Source organism: Oryx dammah, unplaced genomic scaffold (assembly GCF_014754425.2).
Source record: "Oryx dammah isolate SB20612 unplaced genomic scaffold, SCBI_Odam_1.1 HiC_scaffold_11077, whole genome shotgun sequence".
Classification (NCBI taxonomy): Eukaryota; Metazoa; Chordata; class Mammalia; order Artiodactyla; family Bovidae; genus Oryx; species Oryx dammah.
This window is the reverse complement of record NW_024080471.1, coordinates 196,060-215,663: the sequence shown is the minus strand read 5'-3', so window position 1 is coordinate 215,663 and position 19,604 is coordinate 196,060. Positions and strand designations below refer to the sequence as shown.

Below are 19,604 nucleotides of genomic sequence, written 5' to 3'. Positions count from 1 at the left end.
CTTGAAACATGAAACAGCCAGAGAAGAATCATGAAGGAATGAGTATGACTGTGTTTCAATAAAGCTTTATTTATAGACACTGAAATTTTAATTTTACATAATTTTCATGTGCCATGAAATATTCTTTTGATTTTTTTTCAACCAATCAAAAGTGTAAAAACCATTCTTTATGCATGACCTGTCCAAAAAACACTTAGTAGATCAGACTGGGTCCATGGGCACTAGTTTATCAATCCCTGTTCACCAGGGAGGAGGACTACTCCCCAAACTTCCACTTTATGCCCATGTTTCTTTCTTTCATCTAGGTCACAATATTTAAACTAAGTCACATTAATTCAGTTATTTTGATTTGGGGTTCTTTTTCAATTTTTAAAAATTTATACTGTGAGTCTTATTTTTCTTGTCACCTCTTTCACTGATGGTAGATACTATAAACTGAATGTTTGTGTCTCTCCAAAATTTGTAAGTTGAAATCTTAACCCCCAACATGATGGAATTAGTAGGTATGGCCTTTGGGAGGTGATTAGGTCAAAGGGTGAAGCCCCCATGAATGGAATGAATGCACTTATTAAAGAGAACCCCAGAGAGCTCCCTCTTCTTCTGTTCTGTAATATGAGGACAAAGGAAGAAGATGACAGTCTGCAACCTAGGAGAAGGCTCTCACCAGAACCCAGCCCAGCTAACCTTGACACCCTGATCTCAGACTGCCAGTCTCATAACTCTGAGACATACATTTCTGTTGTTTATAAACCGCTCAGTCTAAGATACTTTAGAGCAGCCTGAACAGACTAAGATAGTGGATTCATACTGCTCCCTGATTTCTGCCTCACCTGGCTTCCTATGTGTTGCTACTGAAAACTCCCTAATTCTGCCAAATCTGGATTGTCCACAGTCAGTCCATTTTGGTTCAGTGTGCTAAGGTCCAGGCCCTTATGGTTTCCTCTTTAGATGGAATGGAAAGCAAGAGCAACTCTCTCAGCATACGATTTCTAACACCTTCATCCCAGATACATCTGGATGTTAAGGGAAACCTAGGTGATAGTTTTAATAGCTAACACTTTTACAGCCCTTGCCATGTGCCTTATGCATATGCTCCTTTAATATTCCTAATACCCCAGGGGGATGGTGTATGCTCAGGTCACTCAAAGTGGCTGTTCTCCTGCTCTCTGTACATCCCCTGCTTGACCAGTGCCTGCTTCACTTATACCTACTCACATGTCACTGGGTTCTTTCTTCAGTCATGAAGCTGGGCCAATACAGGCTGTACAGGGTAGAGTCCAATAGATGGAAACTATTATTATCCTCATCTTATAGTTCAGAAAACTGAGGTTTAACAGTTAATTTCACGGAACAGTTAGGTAACTTGTCTGTCTCACCAGGCAGCTACTGAGTGAAAGAGGATTCAAAACAGTGATTTGGCCTCAGAGTCTGGGTTTGTCACTACATTACAGTGCCTTTACAAAAAAAAAAAAAAAAAAAATACAGTATAGGTGAGACTTCCCTGGTGGCCCAGTGGTTAAGAGTCCAAACTCCCAATGCTGGGGGGCACAGGTTTGATCCCTAGTTAGGGAAGATCCCGCATGCTGCATGGTCAAAAAAAATACAGTATTGGTAAGAACTATTGTCCTTTAAGGTGCCATGCCTGTCTCATAGTCCTCCCCACACTTGTGGAAGATGCTGTCAGTTCTTTAGACTGCTAATGAACTGCTCTGGATTCTCCATCTCTTTGTTTTTTCTCTTTCTTCTCTCAGTTCTACTTTAACCATGCCCTCAGACCCTGGTCCTCTCTCCTCCTGGGCCATGATTCACATTTCTTACCTGGTAAAGCTTTCTTAAACCACCTCGGGTAAATATCCAGCTTAATTTAATCTGATCTGGAGTCACTCTGCTGCACTGGCCTCGGGAACAAAACATTAGTTTGGATCCTGCTGCCAGATACACTACTGAAGTAATTCAGCTTATCGGAAAGTCTGACCTCTCAGGAATAGCCACCCATTAGCAAGTAGCAATGTAAACGTACAAGTTTCAGTAAGCCTGGACACTTTATCTCCTAAACAAACTCATAAAATATTGGCCACAGAAATTTTGATAAGTTCTCTAAATGGCTTAGAAAAAAAAATACATCTGAAAAATAAAACACTACTCAAAAATATCAGAGACTTGAAATCCAGAAGGTTTTATACTTACACTCTGCCTCCCACCCAGTGATGGTCTTGATTATTAAAGGAATAATAAGGATAAACAGTCTGTCATTTGGATATGCATATAGACTAGTTGGATGTATTCACAAATCAGTACTTTAGAAAAACTAAGTTCCACAATAAATGGAGTCGGAGAGGTATCAGCATTGGTCTTCTTGACAGTGGCCTAAAGGATCTCCATTTTCCTTTCATTTCTCCTGTCTTTCTCAGGGTTCAGGTACTTTTCTTAAGTGCTGTCTGCTTCTTTTAGCAAGGATCTCACCAGGATGTGATTCTCAAATTATTGGACCCATAAGTTTTCTTTTCCTATGTTATATTGGACATCTAATGCCCCAGCTTTTTTTATGTATGTATCTTTAGTGTGTTTTGAAAGCTACACCCATATTTACAGTGGAAGATAATTTCCTTCTAGGATTAGAGTAAAAAAAAAAAGTTATGCTCCTGAGTGGTAGATGTGGGGTGGTTGGTTAAACCTATCTGTGCTTGGTAACTTTCAACTTTGATTACAAGGCTGAAGAGTGGCAGTGCTGTACTTATATTGAAAATGTACCTGTTGAAATCAGGCCAAGGGCAAGGCCACGACGGCTGTCAAAATACTGGCACGTGATGGTCACCGTTGCAGTGTATAATAAACCACATCCAAGACCTACACACAAGAAGACATTGCATAAATTAAGGCAGACTGTATTATTTCAATGCAAGAAACAAAGAGGGGTAATTAAATAACTCTGAGAGAAACAAGCGTTGTACATTAACGCATGTATATGGAATCTAGAGAATTGGTACTGATGAACCAATGTGTAGGGAGGGAAAAGAGATGGAGATGTAAAGAACAGACCTGTGTTTGAACACCCACAAGGGGTGGGGAGGGTGGGACGAATGGATAGATTAGTATTGATGTATATACACTACCAATAGATAGCTAATGGGATGCTGTTATATAGCACAGGAACTCAGCTCAATGCTCTGCGATGATCTAGATGGGTGGGATGGGGGAGGGGTGGGAGGGAGGCTTAAGAGGAGGGGATATATATGTAATTCTATATATCTTATATAGAATTCGATATATCTTAAGTGAGGGGGATGTATACATATGGCTGACTCACACTGTTGTATAGCAAAAACTAACACAACATTGTAAAGCAATTATACTCCAATAAAAAAATGTATTTGTAAAATAAATAAATAACTCTAATAGGACATTCTGTTACTGATTGGCTAAAACTCTTCAAACTATGTGTTCCTAGATCCCTCTGACGTTAGCGGTGCAGCTCCAACGAACACATTTTGGCCAGCCTCGGTTTTCACTCCCACCCACCACCCTTAAGGTCAGTCAAAAAAATCCAATTTCTAAAGCACAAAGGAGTAATGTAAATTTAAATTAAGACATTATGGAGAGATAGAGAAAATGGTTAAATCACCCACCAAATAGCAAAATTTAACCAAAATTCTCCATTAACTATCTCTCTCTGGCTATCTTCCACATATTTATCCTCAGCTCAGTGTTCTTCCTCCTCTAAGTCCTCTAAACAATTTTATAAAATCCCCTTCATCATTCCAAGTGATTTTGCTAGACTTCACAGCTTGGCACATCCAGTCTACAAAACAAAGGCTTCTGGGGCTCTCAGATCATCCCATCACTGTAAAATGTGTATTTGTAAGTTTTAATCTTTTACAGATGCAAATTGTTTTATATAGGAATAAAACGTCATGTCTTTAGCTTAAAATCTCTTTGAAAAAAGTGGAAGAAAATATAATAATATATTAACAACAGTTACATTTAAGAGGTGCTCATATGGTTCCTTGCTATACTATTCTTTATTTCTCTGTGAATTTGAAATTCTTTTATGATTAGGAAAATAATACCTTACAACCCAATATCCCTTTCTTTAGACCCTAGGGCAATATTTAAGGCTCTTGTCTGTTAGCTTAATCTTTTTCTCCCTATTAAGGATCTAATATCCCCAGTTTTGTTTTCCATAAAGCATTCCTCTGACTTCTAACTTATAAATGTGCCCTCTTTCTGCAATATCATCCGTTCTTGAGGGTCACTCTATAAACAACATAAAAGCCATTGTCTAAAAACTAATTTTAACCATGACTCATTAGGTGAGTTATTAAAGTCATTTTCATTACTTTCGATTGCCACCTGGACTATGATTAGAAAGAATACATGAGTTTAACAAATATGCTGCATAAACATTTTATGAAATTAGCGCTTAAGACAACTCAAGACTCAGATGATCATCCATGACTGTATTAAAAAGTACTCTTAAAGAAACAAGGTAGATTAAAATAATTACACTTTAAATATTATGAATTTTTTAAAATACAGCACCCTTTTGTATGATTTAAGGGAAGAGATACTATATCTCATAAACTAAAACATGAATTGGATTGACTTACATACTTATCATTATCACATATAATATACTTCAATAAAATAAGACCTGTTCCTGAACAATCAGTTTTGTGAAACCAAAAAAAATGCCACCCTTAATTAAAATTGTAATTCAAAAAGTTTTGGAGAGGGAATGAATTTACTTTTGGGTAATTTGGTTATCAGGGCTCCATTAAAAGGACATTTCTATTTGCCAATGCCAGAAAAGTTAAAACAGTAACTTTTAAATGTTTTCCCTTAGACTAAAAAGAAAGAAATTTTTAAAAGTTATTTCAAGTCATGGGTTTCAGATAAGATCACCTCACTTTTTTTTAATGTAGCAGAAATTTTAAATGCTTTTTCTCTAAACTTTTCAAAACACAGGTGACATGACACTTTCCCAGATCAGGATTAGGATGACCTTAAACCATCAGTTATTAAGGAGATAGCCCTCAAGGTCTTTCTCAGAGTGCATGAAGTCAGAACTATTTTCATAATGATACTAATATATTTTCAGCTTTTTTCCCACTCTGTTCACATTTATGCTATTGGTACAAAAGAGATGGTGAGTAAAACTGGAAGAGCCTTAGTACAAATCAAGGTATTGGTATCCACCTTCTTATCTTATATGCTTCATCACCACTCATTCACAGTAAAAACAAACAAATAAAAATTTTTTAAATGCTTCATCTGAATTGCAACAATTAAGGCAAGAAAAAGTAATTACTCAACTGTTTTAGTAGCCAGCTAAAGTAGCCAAATTTTCCACGTAACCCTGCATGTATTTGAAAGAATGTCTGATAGACAAACTATGGTTACTCAGACTTATATGTTGCGCAGACATTTTCTTGAAAACAAGCAAGAAAAATAACTGACAATAATGGTTACCAATGATAAAATTAGAATTTTCCAGTAAAAATTAGAATTTTTTGAAACTTGTATCTAACACCGTGATTTGACCCCCAATATTTTCTGATGAGCCTGTTAGGTACTTAGAATAGGCAACAGGAGTCCAGAATGGTGGTGGCTAAAAGACAAGGAAGAGAAAAGCCCTCGAAAATTGAACAAAGGAAGGTCCGAGGACCGGAGTGAGGACCTCAGGTAAACCAAACAACACTCCTGGCTAGCCCAATTTACACAGGGCAGGCCCAGGGGGAGAAAAGACATATAAAAAGAGGATCCAAAGGGCTGAGGGCTTCTCTCTCTCTCCTGTATGCTGGGGAGCTCTTCTCTTCGTGTTTTTGGGTCAACTTGCCCTTACGCCTCAAGGATGGATTTTCCTGCTATTATCTAAATAAAATAGAGCTGTAACACTGATTTGTCTAAGAGCTATAACACGGTCCATTCGAGACCTGAGAGCTATAACACGGTCTAAGACCCGAGAGCTGTGACACGCCGAGGGGGGCTTTAATTTCCATCACTCCAAATCTTTGTTGTGACGAGACAGAACCGAGGAGCATATACTCGCCTGACAAGCCTATTGGTGATACTAACAGAAGTGATATTTTTAGCTGTTGTTTAAGAAAATATGTCAACATTTTAAAGTTCCTGCCTAACTCAGAGAACCAATATTTTTCACATATCCAATTCACAATGTTACAAAATCAGACTTGAATGCTGACCTAGTCAAAGTTACAGATCTAAATAAATTGATTTAATATTACAAAGCATGAAAAGTATACTGATGTGGTTTCAATTTCCATATTGCAATTAACCCTTGGAAAACTATCATATATCAAGTTTCTGAATAGGAGCAAAGAAAAGTATCTACAGTGACGTGAGGAGAGTATTATAAACCTCTCCCTTTTCCAATTACACCTTTGTGTGATATTTTCTTCACACACTTCAATCAAAAAAAAACAAAAAACAAAAACAACATATTACAACAGATTTGAGTACTGAACAGATCAGAGAATCCAGATTCCTTCCATGAAACCAGATGTTACAGAAATTTGCAAAAATGTAAAACAATGCCATTCTTCTCATTAAACTTTGTTTTGTTTTGGAAAACAGAATTAGTTTTTGTAATAAGTATGTTACTAATGCCCTTCCCAGGTAAAGAACCTGACTTTTCCCAGGTAAAGAATTCCCAGTGGGTAAAGAATCCATTTGCAATGCAGGAGACACAGGAGATGCGGGTTCAGTCCCCAGGTAGGAAAGATCCCCTGGAAGAGGGCATGGCAACCCAGTCCAGCATTCTGGCCTGGAGAATTCCATGGACAAGGGAACCTGGCAAGCCATAGTCCATAAGGTCACAAAGAGTCAGACACGACTGAAGCAACTGAACACAGCATAGCACATGGTATTTTTGCTGGATTTGTTATTATTATCTTTAAATGAATTACTAAACAAATACTTTAAAATTTCTCAACTGTTAATACAGTAACAAAGTAAGTCTAAATAAGTATAATCCACATAATTAAAGGTTCCTTGGGTTTGGGTAGTCTCTGGCAGCTGGTGATGGACAGGGAGGCCTAGTGTGCTGCGGTTCATGGGATCGCAGAGTCAGACACAACTGAGCGACTGAACTGAACTGAACTGGGGTTCTAAATAAAAGAGTGTAGAGTCTGAAGAACAGAAAATTTGGAACCGCTGCCTTAAAGCCTTCCTTGGGGAGTGAGGGATAAATTGGGAAATCAATACTGACATATATATACTACTATATATAAAATAGATAACTTATAAGGATCTTCTGTATAGCACAGGGAACACTACTCAGTATTCTGTAATGGCCTATATGGGAACAGAATCTAAAAAAGAGTAGGTATATGTATATGCATAACTGATTAACTTTGCTGTATATCTGAAACTAACACAACATTATAAATCAACTATACTCTAATGAAAAGAATAAATACATAAAGATAAAGCCTTTCTTGGTCTCAAATCATTTCTGATTAGACTGTGACCAGTGAAAAAATTTTGAGCATCAACCTCCAGTATAGCATAATAATTTTTTAAATGAAATATCTATACTACTAACAATTCAAAGCATAATCATTAGTAAAATATAATTGCTATCTTTTACTTAATATAGGTGAAACTAAACATAAACATAGGTGGCAAGAATATACAGAAGAACTATACAAAAAAGATCTTCATGACCCAGATAACCATGATAGTGTGATCACTCACCTAGAGCCAGACATCCTGGAAGGTGAAGTCAAGTGGGCCTTAAAAGCATCACTACGAACAAAGCTAGGGGAGGTGATGGAATTCCAGTTGAGCTATTTCAGATCCTAAAAGATGATGCTATTAAAATCCTGCTTTCAATATGCCAGCAAATTCGGAAAACTCAACAGTGGCCACAGGACTGGAAAAGGTCAGTTTTCATTCCAAACCCAAAGAAAGGCAATGCCAAAGAATGTTCAAACTATTGCACTCATTTCACACGCTAGCAAAATAATGCTCAAAATTCAACAAGCAAGGTATCAACAGTCCATGAACCATGAACTTCTAGATGTTCAAGCTGGATTTTAAAAAGGCAGAGGAACCAGAGATCAAAATGCCAACATATGTTGGATCATCAAAAAAGCAAGACAATTCTAGAAAAACACCTACTTTTGCTTTATTTACTATGCCAAAGCCTTTGACTGTGTGGATCACAATAGACTGTGGAAAATTCTGAAAGAGATGGGAATACCAGACCATCTTACCTGCCTCCTAAGAAATCTGTCTGCAGGTCAAGAAACCACAGTTAGAACCAGACATGAAACAACACACTGGTTCTAAATTGGGAAAGGATTATGTCAAGGCTGTATATTGTCACCCTGCCTATTTAACTTCTGTGCAGAGTACCTCATGCGAAATGGTGGGCTGGATGAAGCACAAGCTGGAATCAAGACTGCCAGGAGAAATATCAATAACTTCAGATACGCAGATTATACCACCCTTATGACAGAAAGCAAATAAGAACTAAAGAGCCTCTTGATCAAAATGAAAGAGGAGAGTAGAAAAGTAGGCTTAAAACTCAACATTCAGAAAACTAAGATCATGGTATCTGGTCCCACCAATTCATGGCAAATAGATGGGGTAACAATGGAAACAGTGAGAGACTATTTTTTGGGGCTCCAAAATCACTGCAGATGGTGACTGCAGCCATGAAATTAAAACACGCTTGCTCCTTGGAAGAAAAGCTATGACCAACCTAGACAGCATATTACAAAGCAGAGACATTACTTTGCCAACAGAGGTCCGTCTAGTCAAAGCTATGGTTTTTCCTGTAGTCACGGATGGATGTGAGAGTTGGACCATAAAGCAAGCTGAGCACCGAAGAATTGATGCTTTTGAACTGTGGTGTTGGAGAAGACTCTTGAGAGTCCCTTGCACTGCAAGGAGATCTAACCAGTCAATCCTAAAGGAAATCAATCCTGAATATTCATTGGAAGGACTGATGCTGAAGCTGAAGCTCCAATACCTTAGCCACCTGATGTGAAGAACTGACTCCTTGAAGAAGACCCTGATGCTGGGAAAAATTGAAGGCAGGAGGAGAAGGGGATGAAAGAGGATGAGATGGTTGGATGGCATAACCGACTCGATGGACATGAGTGTGAGCAAGCTCTAGGAGTTGGTGATGGACAGGGAAGCCTGGTGTGCTGCAGTCCATGAGGTTGCAAAGAGTCGGACACAACTGAGTGACTGAACTGAACTGAAACATATTTACATGTTCTTACATTTCTTTTCCATACCTTATGTTTATTTCACATATCTCTGGGTAGACCATAACCTCAGAGGCCTTTTTTCCTTCATCTCCTCCCCCAGACATCAAGTTCGTTATCACACCTACTGCTTAAATTATCAACCTCTCACTCTGTGGACTGCCACTGCCTCAATTCATCTCCTCCAGATCTTTTCTGTTCCGAACAAATGGCTTCCTCATTGCTGTCTCAGCCTCCAGTACTCTGTCCACCAATCTATCTTCTAATTATCATACAGTTCTCATCACATCACTCTCCTGCATTAAGACCCTTCATCATCAGGTCTCTGCTGCAAATCAAGCTTTTTTACAAATTTATTTTTTATATTTTTATTTCAGGTTTTATATTTCAGAATTGGAATATTCTCCAGAGGATCTTCCGGACCCAGGGATTGAACCAATGTCTCCTGCACTGCAGGCAGATTCTTTACCGTTTAAGCCACCAGGGAAGCCTGTGTTAGTTTCTGCTGTACACCAAAGTGAATCAGCTATACATTTACATATATCCTCTCTTTGGATTTCCTTCCCATTTTAGGTCACCACAAAGCAATGAGTAGAGTTTCCCGTGCTATAAAGTAGGTTCCCATTTGTTATCTATTTTATTCATAGTAATGTATATATGTCAATCCCAGTTTCCCAATTCACCCCACTCCCCCTTTCTGCTTTGGTATCTCTATGCTTGTTCGTTATGTCTGTCTCTTTATTTCTATCATTTGAAGAGATGTGGATAGACCTCGATACTGTCATACAGACTAAAGTCAGAAAGGGAAATACAAATACCGTATATTATTGGATCTATATGGAATCTGAAAAAATTGGTATAGATGATCTTATTTATAAAGCAAACAAAGCTTTGACATATTTGCAATTCCACTCAGGATCTGTGTGTTTCTTAAGCAAATATCCCGAAAAAGACCCCTATTATCCACTATATCTCATGCCCCTGACATTTGAGCTCCTGGAATGTCCTCCCACCATGCTCACTCCCCCAACTTGTGCCCACCTGATCACATCCCACCTGCCCTTGTAGACTTAGCTCAAGCACCAATTCCTGCATGAAGCCTTCTTCCATGCCCCCACCCCCCGACATACTATACCTGCACTGAACGTTGCTTTCATTTTATTACTGCACTTAATTTTGCTATGTTACGAGTTACATATTTACAAGTCTCATCCCCCAATTAGACAATGAGCCAAGCCACTACCTGAGGGCAGGCTGTGTCTTATTCATTTCAGCCTCCTGGTTCCAGGTCTGAGCCTGGCACAGAGTGTTAAAGTTATTCTTCTTCTTTTTCCCATCAACTTCATTTGAATTCCCAATTTTAAGTTACATTGGCTAATTTCAACCATTTCTGTCTATTCTTACTCTGGCTGTCACTCTTTCTTGCATTTTTCTCTCTCCTTTTCTCTATTTATATAACAAACATACACAAGCTACATACATGCATGCTGTGTGAATATATATATATTTTTAAAGTATCTTATGTCTGCTTTCCAACTAAATTGTGCTGATTTTTTTAACTTAGGCCAGAAAATACATCTTAGCTTAAAAAATATTAAAGATTATTTTATTTCACAATAATTCATGTAACAGAATAGAATCTTTAGAAATAGAGAATTAGAATTATATGGTTTGAAAAAAGGATTTACAACTTGTATGCATTATGGGGTGATGGTCTGAGCAAATCTTACTAAACAGCCTCATTTTCTCATTTTTCTTAAATTAAAAAAAAAATTTGTATTTATTTATTTAGTTGTGCTGGGTATTAGTTGCAGCACTTGGGATCTAGATTTTTGACCAGGGATTAAACCTCGTCTCTTTGCATTGGGAGCACGGAGTCTTAGCCACTGCACCACCAGGGAAGTCCCCTTCAGTTTTTTTAGTCCTTATCTACAACTAAAAAACACCCAGACCAATTAAACTGATAAGAGATATGTATATCAGAAGACTATATAACTGAATGGAATTTTCATTTATTTTAAGAGGACAAGCAACAAAATATTGGAAATTGTGCACACATTTTGAAAATTGTTTATGAATTATTTTAAACTAACTTAACGGACATCTATCGAGCCCCTGTATCTTCTATGAAAATTTCTCCCTGCAGTATTATCTTTACAGAAAGGAAATGGTTTAGTACTAGTTCATTTTAATACAGCAATCTTCAAAAGTGATGAGGGTCAAGTTACAGAATCCAGATTCTACGTGTGAAATAGGGGTCAGGGGTAGCACCTAGGACTTTCTCGGTTTGGCCACTAGAAGTCTGGTATCCTGGAAAACCCTTCATCCTGGGCAAACTAGAACAGCTAGTCACCGTGTGTAAGGACTTGTCTCTCGGGAGACAAGTCTCTCGTCTCATTTGGGAGAATGCCCCCTCTCCATGTTCCGGAACAAGCATTTGAGCACCTCTTAAAATAGCTGAGCCAGAAGGATTTATCATCTTGATCAAAGGTTAAGGTAGGCAATTGCATATAGTATTCCAGAAATATCTACTTTAAGAAATGAATTTGTGAGAATGGAACTTCAGATGCTAAAAAAGATAAGTTTAGAGCATCCAAATGCAATTATTGGTTATGCTTCTAGCCTAAAACATCCGCATGGAAAAAGTTTAAAAGTTTAAGCAACTGGCTAGCTTTCTGATTGCCATGGTTTTATACAGGCTTGATTAAAGCACAAACTTTATATGCTTAACACGAGTACTCTGAACATAACATTAGCTGGTCAAAAGCACAGGTTTGGGATCAAGCAGGTATGGATTCAAATCTCAACTCTAACACTTACTGGCTGTATGACTTTCAGTTTCCTTATCTTTAAAACAATCTCATAGGTTAGTTGCAAAGATTACGAGACATTTAAAAAATGTAAAATATTTTAGTATCTGTGCTTGGACTATAATAAAATATCCTGAAATAGACATTATACTGATATATTTTTTCAGTTTTCACCTGAGTATTATGGAATTACATAGCTATATTGCCTGAGACTAATGAGAAAATCAGAGTTCCTTATTATAACTGAACATCCACGAGAGACAAAAGGAGATCTTTAGGCATAACCATCACAAACAAACCAAAAAAGGCTTCTAAAAGTCTAACTGCTAAAGTGAATATCCAGAAAATGACCTTTACACAATTTGCCATCACTAGAGGAGAATGAGATTGTCTATGAATGTGGGCTATGCCCTCCTCAAGCTCAATGGACTATGAAGATATGACCAAGAAAATGAAGGAAGAAAAAATTGAATTTTTCCAAAATCGAGAAGATATTATTAAGAAAACAGTAACCGGGTAGCCAAGTATCAGTATGAAGAAAAGAGACTGCAAGAAATTGATTTTTTCAGTTGTTTTTCAGAAAAGCAAAGAAAATTAATTGGGAACAAGCTTGAGCAATTCATTAATGGAATATTGCGTCCCTGCTCCCACTCCTCCCCATCTCCCACTACACTTTGTTTTTTCTAATTTTTTTAATGTGGACCATTTTTAAAGTCTGTAATGAATTTCTTACAGTATTGCTTCTGTTTTATGTTTTCTGGCTGCACGGCCTGTGGGATCTTAGCTCCCTGACCACGGATGGAACCTGCACCCCCTGCACTGGAAGCATACAGTGCCTCCAGGGAAGTCCCTGGTTTTCCTGATTTTAGGAAAGTTTTTGAGAAAACAGGAGCCTGAATTCCTGGGTTTGTTGGCAGTGTGACATAGAGCCACTTGAAAACCAAGCAAGCTGTCATTTTATTCCAGGTACAAACAAAAACAAGATAATCTTCCATTTCCAAATGGTATTTTTTTAAAACGGTAAAACAGAATTATGCCAATTAATACACGTCAATATTATTTTTGATGTTTTACATTATAAACATACTACATGACTTAATTTTTTCATATTATTTCATCTGTTATACAAATATTTCTGATTCAATAGAGCTTCTTCAGTTGCAAAAATCTACTGCTGTGGTCTTAAACTAAGAGGTCTTAGAAAGGTCTTTCCTTAGAAAGGAATATAAGGAGAAAGGAACAAGTATGCATTAAACACCTTTGTACCTCTCTACACACCTTATTTCATGAATAGTCACAATATCTCTGAGAAGTCTTATTAGTCTCATTTCTTAAGAATACAAATGGAACCGCTCAGAGAGGTTAAATAATCTTCCAAGGTCACAAAACTGGTAACGATGGTTATGCTAACCAATACTCATTTCATTAACTCATTGTTCAGTTCAGTCACTCAGTCATGTCCGACTCTTTGTGACCCCATGAATCGCAGCACACCATGCCTCCCTGTCCATTACCAACTCCCAGAGCTCACCCAAACTCATGTCCATTGAGTCGGTAATGCCATCCAGCCATCTCATCCTCGGTCACCCCCTTCTCCTCCTGCCCCCAATCCCTCCAAGAAACAGGGTCTTTTCCAATGAGTCAACTCTTCGCATGAGGTGGCCAAAATATTGGAGTTTCAGCCTCAGTATCAGTCCTTCCATGAACACCCAGGACTGGTCTCCTTTAGGATGAACTGGTTGGATCTCCTTGAAGTCCAAGGGACTCTCAAGAGTCTTCTCCAACACCACAGTTCAAAAGCAGCAATTCTTTGGCATTCAGCTTTCTTCATAGTCCAACTCTAACATCCATACATGACCACAGGAAAAATCATAGCCTTGACTAGACGGACCTTTCTTGACAAAGTAATGTCTCTGCTTTTGAATATGCTGTCTAGGTTGGTCGTAACTTTCCTTCCAAGGAGTAAGCGTCTTTTAATTTCATGGCTGCAATCACCATCAGCTGTGATTTTGGAGCCCCCTAAAATAAAGTCTGACACTGTTTCTACTGTTTCCTCATCTACTTCCCATGAAGTGATGGGACCAGACACCATGATCTTCATTTTCTGAATGTTGAGCTTTAAGCCAACTTTTTCACTCTCCTCCTTCACTTTCATCAAGAGGCTTTTGAGTTCCTCTTCACTTTCTGCCATAAGGGTGGTGTCATCTGCATATCTGAGGTTATTGATATTTTTCCAGGCAATCTTGGTTCCAGCTTGTGCTTCTTCCAGCCCAGCGTTTCTCATGACATACTCTGCATATAAGTTAAATAAGCAGGGTGACAATATACAGCCTTGATGTACTCCTTTTCCTATTTGGAAACAGTCTGTTGTTCCATGTCCAGTTCTAACTGTTGCTTCCTGACCTGCATACAGGTTTCCCAAGAGGCAGGTCAGGTGGTCGGGTATTCTCATCTCTTTCAGAAGTTTCCACAGTTTATTGTGATCCACACAGTCAAAGGGGCATAGTCAATAAAGCAGAAAAAGATGTTTTTCTGGAACTCTCTTGCTTTTTCGATGATCCAGCAGATGTTGGCAATTTAATCTCTGCTTCCTCTGCCTTTTCTAAAACCAGCTTCAACATCTCGAAGTTCGCGGTTCACGTATTGCTGAAGCCTGGCTTGGAGAATTTTGAGCATTACTTTACCAGTGTGTGAGATGAGTGCAATTGTGCGGTAGTTTGAGCTTTCTCAAATGAATGAAGCAGGGCAAAGGCTAAGAGAGTTTTGCCAAGAGAATGCACTGGTCATAGCAAACATCCTCTTCCAACAATACAAGAGAAGACTCTATACATGGACATCACCAGATGGTCAACACCGAAATCAGATTGATTACATTCTTTGCAGCCAAAGATGGAGAAGCTCTATACAGTCAGCAAAAACAAGACCAGGAGCTGACGGTGGCTCAGATCATGAACTCCTTATTGCCAAATTCAGACTTAAATTGAAGAAAATAGGGAAAACCACTAGACCATTCAGGTATGACCTAAATCAAATCCCTTAGGATTTTACAGTGGAAGTGAGAAATAGATTTAAGGGACTAGATCTGATAGACAGAGTACCCGATGAACTATGGACGGAGGTTCACGACATTGTACAGGAGACAGGGATCAAGACCATCCCCATGGAAAAGAAATGCAAAGCAGCAAAATGGCTGTCTGAGAAGGCCTTACAAATAGCTGTGAAAAGAAGAGAAGCAAAAAGCAAAGGAGAAAAGGAAAGATATTCCCATTTGAATGCAGAGTTCCAAAGAATAGCAAGGAGAGATAAGAAAGCCTTCCTCAGCAATCAATGCAAGGAAATAGGGGAAAACAACAGAATGGGGAAGACTAGAGATCTCTTCAAGAAAATTAGAGATATCAAGGGAACATTTCATGCAAAGATGGGCTAAAGGACAGAAATGGTATGGACCTAACAGAAGCAGAAGATATTAAGAGGTGGCAAGAATACACAGAAGAACTGTACAAAAAAGATCTTCACGACCCAGATAATCATGATGGTGTGATCACTCACCTAGAGCCAGACATCCTGGAATGTGAAGTCAAGTGGGCTTTAGAAAGCATCACTACGAACAAAGCTAATGGAGGTGATGGAATTCCAATTGAGCTATTTCAAATCCTGAAAGATGATGCTGTGAAAGTGCTGCACTCAATATGCCAGCAAATTTGGAAAACTCATTATTAGGGAAATTTTAAAAATAGTCTTGTTTAGGTTTCAGAGACAAAGCAGAGCAGGCCTCTGGCCTTGCTTCTAAGCTGCCTGGATACTGTCCTACCTGGGAGTGACTGCCTGCTGTGACTGCAAGACTCGTAGCACCATAGATAAGATGGGGGAGAAATCCTGAGATTGTTGAGCCCCTGGAGGGGGCCTGGCCAACCAAGCCCCAGGCTTACCTATATTCCAATTTTTACACAACAAAACAAACAGCATTAACCGGAAACCAGAGCTGCAATTTGGTCACAGATTGAGGATGATATCAGTCTGCTACCGTCCTGGGATTATAAGCAGGAACCCCAAACTGCAATCTTTGAAGTCTCACCCACAGAGCGGATGCGCTGCCTGGGACCCCTTCCCAATGGGACTCCTTCCCAATGGGACTCCAGATGTGCGGTGACACGGGACTTCTCAGCGCTGATTAACTCTCGATGTTGGTCAAAACTTAATTTGGTGATGTATCCTCTGCTCTATTTCTCTTTTAATGTCAGTATATTGAAAGTAAGATAGATAATTCTAATAAATATTTGTATTATTTATTTGTATACAATGAGTGCCTTATTTGTTAACAAATCCCTTGAACCTGAGACGAAAGTGAAAACTTTCGGCAAAATACTCATCCATCCACAAAACCTTCTAAGGTAGATACCATTGATATGTTCCATTCAAAAAATGAGAAAACAGTATGTAACTTGTGTGTAGTCCATGCGGCTAGCAAGTAAGATTAACCCACATGGTCCAACTCCAGAACCTACTTGTTAGTCCTTGCTCCTGTGTATGCCATACTGCCTTTCTCAAGAGACCATCTAGTTCATTCCAGATGAAAGAGAATGCTTAGAATACTGCACAGAATGGGTGCTCAATATATGTATCGTTAGACTGAATCTTTCTTGTTTTTTTTTAAAGGAATTCATAATACACAGTCTCAACTTATAATTTCCTGTCACTTCCTTTTCAACTGGATACTCTGCTTTCAATGGGAACAGATGAAAGTGTCATTGTTCATTAAATTCCCATTTCTTTATCCCATGAATATTCTATGAGCCCTATACTCTGAGCTTACTGACAAAATAAAACCACAAAGAAGTCAACCATGATAAGAACTGTTAATAATCTGCCAGCAAAGAGGTCCAATTATTACTACAGTGAGTGACTTTTTAATTACTGAAATTAAAACTTGAAAAAATTTTAATTATTTAAAATGATTGGAAATTACAAAATAATTATTGAAATGAAAACTTCAACTGATTTTTTGCTGTTGAAATCCAACTCAACATTCTTATATATCTTATTTTTATTTTGCCTGATTTCACCTAGTCCTTACAAGACCTGTGTGATGCAGGTTTCTTAGTTTGCCTTCACAGATGAGGAGACAGTCACTATTGGAGATCAAGAGCTTTGCACAAACTCATAGAACCTGTATCTCCTGAGCTTATAATTTTCTCCTAGCCACAGAGATTCAGAATCTGTTGCTAAATCAGAGTCATATACAATCTTCAGACATAGCTTGTTTTGCTCTTTTTTTAATCAGACTTGTGACTGTTTTTGTTTTTATGTTTTGGCCATGCTGCATGTAGGATCTTAGTTCCCCGAACAGGGATTGAACTCTGTCCTTCTGCAATGGAAGCGCAGAGTCTTAACCCCTGGAGTGCCAGAGAAGTCCCCATAGACCTGTTTTCTGCCCCAGCTTCCGTTACGTGAAGGAGTGGCCAGGATTCCAGAAGGAAGACATTGCAAAAAACACTGTGACAAATATATAGATAATAACATCTTGGATCATTCCCCGAAGAGAACTACAATCACTTATTTAGGTATCATACACTAGAGACAGTGGGATGCCTTTGAGCAGGGTGCTGCTGCTGCTGCTAAGTCGCTTCAGTTGTATCCGACTCTGTAACCCCAGAGACGGCAGCCCACCAGGCTCCCCCACCCCTGGGATTCTCCAGGCAAGAACACTGGAGTGGGTTGCCATTTCCTTCTCCAATGCATGAAAGTGAAAAGTGAAAGTGAAGTCGCTCAGTCATGTCCAACCCTCAGCAACCCCATGGACTGCAGCCTTCCTGGCTCCTCCATCCATGGGATTTGCCAGGCAAGAGTACTGGAGTGGGTTGCCATTGCCTTCTCCATTGAGCAGGGTAGGACACAGGAAATGAACTGGCACTGTTAGCTAGGGGCCTGAGGCACTTACATGGCCTCCCCTTAGAGTGGGATCTCATGGGAGCCAGGGACTACATGGGATCATGGCCCTGGTCTTGCTCACAGTGAGTCCACTGAGTCCATGGGCACATCATACAGTTATTTACCCAGTTCCGACTTCCCTGGTGGCTCAGACGGTTAAGCGTCTGTCTACAATGTGGGAGACCCGGGTCGGGAAGATCCCCTGGAGAGGAAAATGGCAATTTGCTCCAGTGCTATTGCCTGGAAAATCCCATGGACAGAGGAGCCTGGTAGGCTACAGCCCATGGGGTCGCAAAGAGTCGGACACGACTGAGCGACTTTACCTTACCTAATATTTAATTGGAGCACCAAGGTGCTTACAGGTTCAACAGCAGTGTGGGCACTTGAGGGTACTCAGTCATGTTCGACTCTGCAAGCCTATGAACTGCAGCCCGCCAAGCTCCTCTGTCATTGGAATTCTCCAGGCAAGAATACTGGAGTAGGTTGCCATTTCCTACTCCAGGGGAACTTCCTGACCCAAGGATCGAAACTGAGTCTCTCGTGTTTCCTGCATTGGCAGGCAGCCCTTCACCACTGGTGCCACGTGAGAAGCCCATGTACATGATATTTGGCATAACCTTCTTTCTACACTGCTCTTTGCCCAGGGGAGTAAAAGTCACCATAGTGGAGAAAGCCATGTGGAAGACCTGCAAGCCCACCACCAGCAGCAGCCAGTAGAGTAAATCAAAAAGTGAAAGTGAAGTCACTCAGTCGTGTCTGACTCTTCGCAACCCATGGACTGTAGTTGGCCAGGCTCCTCCGTCCATGGGCTTTTCCAGGCAAGGATACTGGACTGGGTTGCCATTTCCTTCTCCAGGGGATCTTCCTGAATCAGGGATCAAACCCAGGCTCCTGCATTACAGGCAGATTCTTTACTGTCTGAGCCACCAGGGAATCCCAGAGTAAATCAAGAAAAGTATCAAATCCTATCTAATGAATAGAAGATCATGGATTCACAGAGGAAAGGGAACAGGATTAACTAGTGAAAGGTTACAACACCATTAGCCAAATCCAAATCAGTTGTACTAGTTGATAAAGCCCTTTCCATTGCCACAGAAAATTTGAAATTTAATTATAGGGCTTAGTTCATTTTCTCTTTGTCTTTCTATATACCCTTAGATATGCTTCCAACAATCAAATGCACATAAAATCTTGGACAACCTACACTCATATTTTTTCTTTTTAAAAATTCATTTTTATCTATGGTAATACAAATACTATGGGATCACCCACTTTAGATCATTTGTTTAAGTCAGTGACAACTTTGGAATGTACTCACAAAGGCTATACCTTAACTCTGAAATCATGTGAGACGGTAAAACCCCACGAAATTTTAAATGCTTAGTCCAAAATTTTGGAGAAAATGCCCAAATCATACCAATAACATAACGATTTAATTTTCTATGTTAAAAGGGGTTTGTCCTACAAGGAGTAATCGAATGTCCATGCATAAATAGCAATATTTTTATTTTCATGATTTTAGAAAAGAATTCAAGATGACTATTCAATGAATATTTTCAAATTTTACACCAGAGATGATCATATTTGCATGTACAGATTAAACTGTAATAAACACTATAGTGAATAG

General features: G+C 39.1%; 1 protein-coding gene across 1 annotated transcript in view; it reads right to left on the bottom strand.

The window, feature by feature from the left end:
- LOC120860510 (monocarboxylate transporter 9) overlaps window positions 1-19,604 on the bottom strand; it is a 46,374-nt gene that overhangs the window by 6,536 nt on the left and 20,234 nt on the right. The window contains exon 3 of the mRNA XM_040236344.1: window positions 2,752-2,847. Within this exon, the coding sequence (XP_040092278.1) occupies window positions 2,752-2,847 (96 nt within the window). The remainder of the gene's footprint in view (window positions 1-2,751; window positions 2,848-19,604) is intronic.